Source organism: Cryptotermes secundus, unplaced genomic scaffold (genome assembly GCF_002891405.2).
Source record: "Cryptotermes secundus unplaced genomic scaffold, Csec_1.0 scaffold197, whole genome shotgun sequence".
In the NCBI taxonomy this organism is placed as follows: Eukaryota; Metazoa; Arthropoda; class Insecta; order Blattodea; family Kalotermitidae; genus Cryptotermes; species Cryptotermes secundus.
The window spans coordinates 1180510-1189171 of record NW_019744107.1 but is presented as its reverse complement, the minus strand read 5'-3'; the positions used below and the strand labels follow the sequence as shown (position 1 = coordinate 1189171).

Here is an 8662-nt window from a genome sequence, read left to right as displayed (position 1 = left end):
CAACAATAGAAGAACTGCTAGACCAATTGTTTACTGTGCTGTGTGTGTTGTATCAAATGAAAGTAGGCAGTAGTTCATCACAGAACTTGTTTTAAATATCAGAAGTATAGCTTTACATACTTCTCAGTAATATGGTCTATGATTTTGAATTATTTCCGATCAGATTTGCAATTGTCTGATAAATATGCACTTAATCATACCAACATGCGAGTTGTTTCAACTTGCCCCTGTTTCCCTTATCAGTATTCGTAATTTGATATTTCCTCTCATTTAGTAAAATGACAAGCAGTCGGCCGCAGCCAAAATGAAACTAAATTTTCCTTAATCACTACAGAGTCAAAGCTTAGGTATTTTTTTTAATTCGCTTAGCGGGGGGTGGAGTCCAACTGGGTCCACTCGGCGCGGCGGCCACTGATTGGCCTATTGTAGCCGGCCCAGGGTGATTATGATGATGGAGAATTTGGTGGAATGAAGATTGGCAGGGGAAACCGAAGTACTCGGAGAAAACCCGTCCCAGCGCCACTTTGTCCGCCACAAATCCCAAGTGAACAGACCCCGGGATCGAACCCTGGCCGCCGCGGTGGTAAAGCTTAGGTAAGTATTAGTTGATCATAACAAATAATGAAACTTATATCACACTAAATAAGCAATAACATATACATTTTGGGGGATATAGAAATTATGCCAGGAAGAGGTTTGAGTTTTGGATGTCCACATTTCTGAAGGAACACTTCAATTAAGAGTTAATTTTTTTCGACAGTAGAATTAATCTATATTCCATTAATTGTACGTTATGTCCACCTGGTACAAACTATAATTTTGGGACCTGCAGTAATAGTTTTTTGCTATGTATTGCCAAAAATTCACGGAAAAGTCTCTTGAATGTTAGTCACCTTCTGGCATACACAGATAACTATGGGTAAAAGTAGACTCTGATAGTCATCCAGTAGCAATCAAAATAATTTAAATATTGGAGAGAAGAGGTTTTACAGGTAAACATGTGCACGCATGTTCCAAAAATTCCGAAATGTTTCAGGCAGTCATGTTATATCGCTTGTATCTTAATAGATTGGAGCTTCATAACTTGTACTCTTCTCCAAGTATAATTTGAATGATCAAGTCAAGGAGGATGAGGTGGGCAGGTCATGTAGCACGAATGGGGGAGACGAGGAATGCGTATAGGATATTGGTGGGAAAGCCAGAAGGAAAGAGACAACAGGGAAGACCAAGGCGTAGGTGGGTGGACAATATTAGAATGGATCTTAGAGAGATAGGATGGGCGGGTATGGATTGGATAAATCTGGCTCAGGATAGGGACCAGTGGAGGGCTCTTTTGAACACGGTGATGAACCTTCGGGTTCCATAAACTGCTGGGACATTCTTGAGTAGCTGCAGAATTGGCGGCTCCTCAAGAAGGGCTCAGCTCCATGAGTGAGTAAGTAAGTAAGTAAGTAAGTATCTTAATAAATTAAAGTCAAGTTGCATGCTCAGTGGTTAAACCTTAAAGGAAAGGAAGTCTTCCTGCGTTCGAAACATGATTCATTAACGTAAAATTACCCTTTATTATCAGCACTAATTTTTCAAAGTTTTGCAAATGTTCGTCCACAAAACCAGGTTTAAGCTTAACATTTAAGGGCCAAAAAGCCATTAACCAAACATAATTCACATTTTATGCTACACGTGAGGTTTGTCCTCTGTCAGAGCTCGCTTCTTTCATATCTCCTGAGCGAGCAAGTCCATGAATATTTTACACTTCTGGAAATATATTACAATTATCCGCTGACTCTTGTCCCCATGGACAGAGGTGGTCTTTCACCCAGACTCCTCAAATTAAATCACTAAATAAGACACACTTACTAAACGTGACAGTTTCTGTACGTATCACAGTACACCAGTTATGTGGGAGCTTCTTTAAGACTTGGCCTGCACCTGTTGAATTGGCTTGGTGGTTGCCGCGGGCGTCGCGACGAGCCTCTGGTGCTGTCCCAACAGCAGCGCCTGGTGTTCCTTGGCACGCAACCTCAATGTTTCTATACTGTTCTTCCGCGTCTCTGACGAAGATGAAGGCGGAGGGGGACTAGGGGTGGGCGGACTCTTGGAGACGACGGTCTCTGTGTCTGCAGGAGGCGGCGAGCCCGCTGCAGCCGTCGGAGGTATAGGTGGGTGCAGTGTGAAGCTACCCAAACCACCTAGACCGATTCCTGCAGGCAGCGGCAGCGCGCCTCCAGCCAGTACGTACTGCGACAACAAGGCGTGAAACGGGCCTGGAGGTGCAGTCTTCCCGCCCCCAGTGAGAGCAGGACCCCACGGGATACCCAGTGCCGCAGCTGCAGCATTTGGAGGTAAACTGCCCAATCCGAACACTGGGCCGAACCCGAGAGCAGCTGCGCTGGGCCAAAACGGGTCTGGTGGCAGAGGTGGGAGCCCTAGCTGAGCGTGCACTCCAAATTCTGAGAGACCTGGAACAATTTTCTACAATCAATCACAGTTTCTTCGTGTTGGTTCATTATATGATTCTGCTTTGATACTAATCTCCCACTTCTAGCAGAATGCGTGAAAGACAACTCACGTGCTCCTAGTAACAACCAGTGAACGTCCTCATAAAACTCCACAAAGTGTTTTCGAATTAAGGGCTTTTCTAAGCCACTCCAGTGTCAAAGGTGGAAACAAACTTCTGAGCCGTGTAACTTAAAACTACACCAAATACATGTCTACATACATCACACCATAAACAGAACAAAATATATAAGGAATGTAAGGGCAAGAAATAAAAATTCTGGAAAAACTGCATGTTATTTTTAAGGCATTTCATAGTATAAAATTTCACTGCTCTATATTTCGTTGAGCTAATGTTGGTTCTAATCTTAGGGTAGCTTATGTTTCAGATAATTATAGTGTGTGAAGGCGCAATGGACTCCAATGAAATCATGGGAATTGGTTCCATGCTTTATAGGACTAACACACGACTCACTAATCTATTATAAATCCAGGAATTTTATTACATTCGGTAATAAAACATGGATATGTTATTGTAAGGACAGACGAAAAGAGAAAATAGCTGCAGAAACAAAGTTACCAAACAACTGACTGAAGAGGCCATATATTGTAATAAGAAGGGCCAATACAGTGAGTGAGGAACATTTCGAAGGACATCTCGACTGCACAAGCTATACGTGTAGCACGCATGTCAAGACGATTGAAAAAATGAAGAACTGAAACCGATGCGAAAGGAAGCTAGAGCAGAATTTGCTTGTAGGAGCTGAGGAAAACTGCGAGCAACCTGAAATCATATCCGTTGCTGGGTTGAGTTTAGTAAAAATTTCTAACCATAATGTCAGACAGGTTAAAGTTTTTGACATATTCGAGAGATGATCTATTCCAATCTCAGCCGAGATACCGAATTTCCTGGCCAAGGTTTCATATGGTTACCCTCAACCCCTCCAGGAAATTCTGACGTAATATCTCAAATTAGACCACGACTGTTTCATTCTATATTATTTCTAATTACCTTTCAAGAATCATCCTACAATTGGTCAATATATAATCCGTGTTACTGGCAGTGTCGCTAAACAAACTACAATTACGAGGGTACAAATCTTCAGGGTAGAAGAAAAATGAAGAAAATCCGCGAGCGATGAACCAGCGTGATCAGGTGCTGAAGATGGGGGCGATTCGTTCCTCCGAAACCTCGGTTAACACAATATCTACACGGTGCCACATCCCAGAAGACGGCTTTCTACATAGTCACCGCCGTGAAAACCTCAAATCTTACAACGATGCTTGGTGTCTGAAGGCGAGAATATGGTCGAAATATTTACTACATGAACATAGGCGAAGAAGTGGAAATAACGTGTAGAAAGGGCAAATTCTGAGATTGGTAGAGAATAAATTTATATAATCTGTAACCCAAAAAACGACTAGAAATTAGACTGCAATCAACACAGAACGGCAACGGAAATACCTTTTGCTCAGTTCAATGCGTTTGTTGACACCAACCAAGCATCTGAACTATATATTATGTATACTAATTAAAATCCCTTAAACACAGAATTACGTAAGGATGAAATTTTTCTGTTTTATACGGAGGACTAATAGGAGACATCCAAAGATATCATTAACTTTACTGTCACCAAATATAGTTGGCATTGCTGTTAAATGACGTGCAGTTTCTGCGGTAAGGATATTGGGTAGGATTCGAATCCTCATTGACATTTTTCAATTACATGAATAAATTTTTTAAATTATTTTTAATTTCGGTGTTATTTATTTTTTTTAAGTTTTGTCTGTTATATAAATCGTTTTGATACTGGTAAGGAAAACAACCATAACCAGGGCAAAAACGAATAGTCCTGTTTGTAAAAAATTATAGCTAGATCTAAACACGAATTCATAGGCTACGCGTTTGTGTCCTTCCAGTGCATTTGTAGTTATACAACTTACATTGGTAATAAAATTTATACACGCAAGCAAAACGATCGAGTTGCATGACAGGAGGGCCCAGCACGAACACAGTTCTATGGAAAGTTCCCGGCAACAAAGGGCGATTCTGGGCATTTACTCTTATCTCATCTCTTACTTCCACGTTTCATTGCTATCATTATAGCTAAACCCGTGTCGTACGGATGTGCAACACTGCGACAATTGCGACAAGCTTCTTATTAACATTCATAGAATTTTCATTATCCTATACATGTAAGTTTAATAATGAGTAACGGGTACATGTATCTTATCAACGGTAATAAAGCCACGTAATCGGTGTTGCGATACGATCTCTCGATTCAGATATACAGTAGACATTGTGGGAGTCCACGGGTCTAGCAGTAAATTAATGGCCTACAGTGGCGATGAGAAATCACACAACGCATGCAAGATTCCGGTAACATTACTGGTGATTTGATCTACGTTCTCAACAAGTAATTTCATTACTACGACGAAATAGGTAGAAACAACAATAAATGTGTTGTTAAAAGTCGCTTTCCTTATTCAGTTCACTGTTCTGTACAGTGCTGATGCGGAAACAATCAACTGATCCTGTTAAGGTTCGGCCACACAGAGCGCTACGTACGCTATGTTCGCTATACGAATAGAAAAATATCTCCCTTTATAGCCAATGTGACTGGCGACACAGACTTCCGTACGCTACGTACGCTATGTTCCCTTTGTTACCTGCGTCGCAGAGTGTACACAGCGTAAGTAGCGTACGTAGCGAACATAGCGTAGAGCTCTGTGTGGCCGAACATTTAAAACTCATAAAATGTCTTCAGACACAAGAGTGTCTGAAGACATTTGGTGATATCTCTCATCCGTCAATAATATGAATGTATACCAGTTCTCCTTTATATTTCTTTACGTAACGAAATTTTCAAATTATGGAATTGGGGGAAGTGCGTGTGACTAAAATTATGGAACTAATTTCGATTTACATTCACATCGGCTCAACATAATCCCACATTTATTTTGCATGAAGATCACATTCAAATTCGACACTTTTTCGTTTCATATAATCGCGGTTCCGACAAAAATATATGCTTCATATATGATACATGCCTGATCATAACTTTTGTTTGAGGATTTCTCTAGATGGTGAATATTTTACCGCGCTTGGCCCATTACTGATAACATATTTTTTAAAGATACGAAACAAAATTAATAACTAAAGAGTGGGGGAGGTTTCTATTTTGACTCTCTCCGCGGAAATATATGTATCTTCAATAAAAGAAAAACGTCGTTGAGAAATCCAAAAATCACAAAAAACTTATTTGTATATTGCGTACAAATACTCAAAAATGGAGCACAAATATCCAGGCTCGACTTGCTTTACTTAAGGTCATAAATGAACTTCATACCGTTATTAAAATTTTGTTCGTGTGGTGATATGACAATATCATAGGGTTATCTTTATTTCGAGCGATGCTGAACAATAATAAATTCTATCTTACGTAAATACATAAGTACATTTTCCATGAATCTCATTAACTGTTTAACAAATATTGATGCAATTCGGTATTATGCATTATTATTCTGTCCAAATAGGAATTCTGTTCTTTTCATATAATAAATTTTCTATTTTCTAAAATACCTTTCATAATGAGGCTGTAAATAATGTCAAAAAACTGAAAATTACATCACCGGAAATATTTTTGTTTAATAATGCAGCATTTTTTAAATACTGTGCTTAAAATATACTGCACTGAAATAATGACGGGTCTCTTTTGTCACATATTTTTAATCCTTACAAACAAAGTGGTAACTATATATACCAACTTAATTAAAATACAATCTGCATTTTACTCAAAGAGTGTAATTAGGCCTGTGTTTCATACGACTCACACAATAAACAGATACTATTTACCTAACTAGCACAGATCAGTTGGCCTTTGTAACGACTACGCACAGTTTTCTGTGAGGTGGAACCTGAATTTTTACTTATTATTTAGATGACAATCGTACTTCAAAAGTTCCGCAAAATTTAACTTAATTCTTAGAATAATTTAACGTACAGCTGATAAGACTGAAACAGGAAATTATGCGTACATCTTCCATTTTCCATTAACCCAAAATGGTCTTCCGAATTCATGCCAAGATTACCGAAGTTTCTTACTCTCGATGATATATAAAGAAGTTTCTTCCTACCCATATTCACATCCGTGTAAATATTCATTAAATTTAAATCGGCCGTATGGTAAAAACACAAGACTCACCATATCATTCCATTTATTTCTTATGGCCGAAGTCCAGACTGGTTTCATTTTTCGAATATATTTTATATTACACATGCATATTCTTAAATTTACTTATAATAGTTTCTATACAAAAGATCAACTTATATTACGCACATTTTAAAAAAATAATATATGGTCTATACACAAAAATACATAGGCTTTTAATCAGATTGTGTTAGTACGTAGGCAGCTGCAGGCAAATTTATGAAGATATCCTACAGCGACTTTCGGATTACAGAAACAACACAATGTGGTAGAAGATGAGGTTGCTACTCCTATACTAAAGCTACGGAAAGAAGTCCCACGGACAAACCAGGGGCTTTAACGGATATGAAAATCATTGGAGGGGAGTTGAATATAAAGATAAAATGGGAAGCCTCGAGAGACTTAATCCCTGTTATCCACGAGGACTTCTAGTTCCCAGTAAATCTGCACTGAAACGCATTCTGTGTGGTGCCACCAGTAGGATACACGGTTATGTCGTATAAGCCTAACCTACATCTATTCAGTTGTTATATCTGTTTACGAGATAAGCAACGAGGGTGAGAAGACCCACCTGGTTGATCCCCGTGGATGAAGCCAGAACTCTCCCTACCCAGCGCCTTTTCTCGCTTCCTCCATTTGGCACGCCGATTCTGGAACCAAACCTGTTAACACAGGCATGTTCTTGGCATCAGTCTGCAAATTTAGCAATGTCAAAATTAGGCATCTAAATATGCAGTATAGACTATCTATCTATCTATCTATCTATCTATCTATCTATCTATCTATCTATCTATCTATCTATCTATCTATCTATCTATCTATCTATCTATCTATCTGTCTGTCTATTTACGGTCCTTTCGTTGGACCTTGGTCGCTTTTTCAGTTTCTTAATCCTATACACAGACGGTAGGACTCCTTGGACGGGGGATCAGCCCATCGCAAAGCCATTACCTACGCACAGAACAACACAAACACAGAGTAAACGCACACAGACATCTATGCCTTGAGTGGGATTCGAGCCCACTATCCCATTGTTCGAGCGAGCGAAGGCAGTTCATGCTTTAGACCGCGCAGTCACTCTGATCAGCCCAATGTAGGCTATGACAGATCATTTTTATTAAGGGCCGCAATTCTATCTTGAAAACCTGTGTCGTGGCGGACAGCGGTCGATTGCGTCACCCAATGTCGGAGTACGTAAGATTATTAGCCTGGAAGTCAGTGACACAGCTAGACACTCTTGTTCGCTTTCTTCCTACCGACAGGTCCCGAAACTTCGCCTTATATAATTAACTCCAAACCAATAACATGAAGTACACGGCCATATCCATTCAAGAGCATAAGAGTAAAAGAAAGGGGGGGGGGCGTTCATGTTCTAAATTATGAATCTCACCATGAAAACGTCTAGGAGGGCAGAGTAGAAGCATAGTCCTATACATTCTTAATCTCTGCTCAACATGGGGGGTGGAGTTGAGTGATTCGCTTTCCGGTTCCTTTACCCCCGGTACCCTTTTATTTAAAGGCCCCACCAGGGATTTATTTTCAGGATATCCTCTGTCACCTCTTTTCGTTAATCTATCTACTTGTTCTTTTCATATTTTCCTATACGTAGTTATGTATTCGGCGCTAAATAAACTAAGATACAGAGAGCGTCTTTAAATAAACCACAAATAAATAAGTAAATAAATTATATTGTCACTTGAAGAAGTGTGACTATAGACGGGGTTTGGATTGGTGATTGGATTTATTGACAACTTATGCAAACAACAGGTAAATACAAGTAGCTGTAACATCCTCACTGGCTTGAACACTCATCACTAACTGCAGCGCACATAACGTCTTCCATGGCTTCATTAGTCGTTTCCTGGTAACTGATTATAACACTGTTTTCTGCTAACGTCCTTACCGACTGGAGAATATCCCACAACTGTCTCTTTGCTCTAACTCTCTTAACTCCC

At 39.6% G+C, this 8662-nt stretch overlaps 1 protein-coding gene across 1 annotated transcript in view; it reads right to left on the bottom strand.

Moving 5' to 3' along the window:
• Positions 1-1542: 1542 nt before the first annotated feature.
• The window catches only part of LOC111874385 (aristaless-related homeobox protein), a 68136-nt gene continuing 61016 nt past the window's right edge, over positions 1543-8662 (bottom strand). Inside the window, exons 3-4 of the mRNA XM_023869854.2 lie at positions 7279-7369; positions 1543-2459 (exon numbers count right to left, since the gene is read on the bottom strand). Of these exons, the coding sequence (XP_023725622.1) occupies positions 1912-2459; positions 7279-7369 (639 nt within the window). The 3' untranslated portion in view covers positions 1543-1911. The remainder of the gene's footprint in view (positions 2460-7278; positions 7370-8662) is intronic.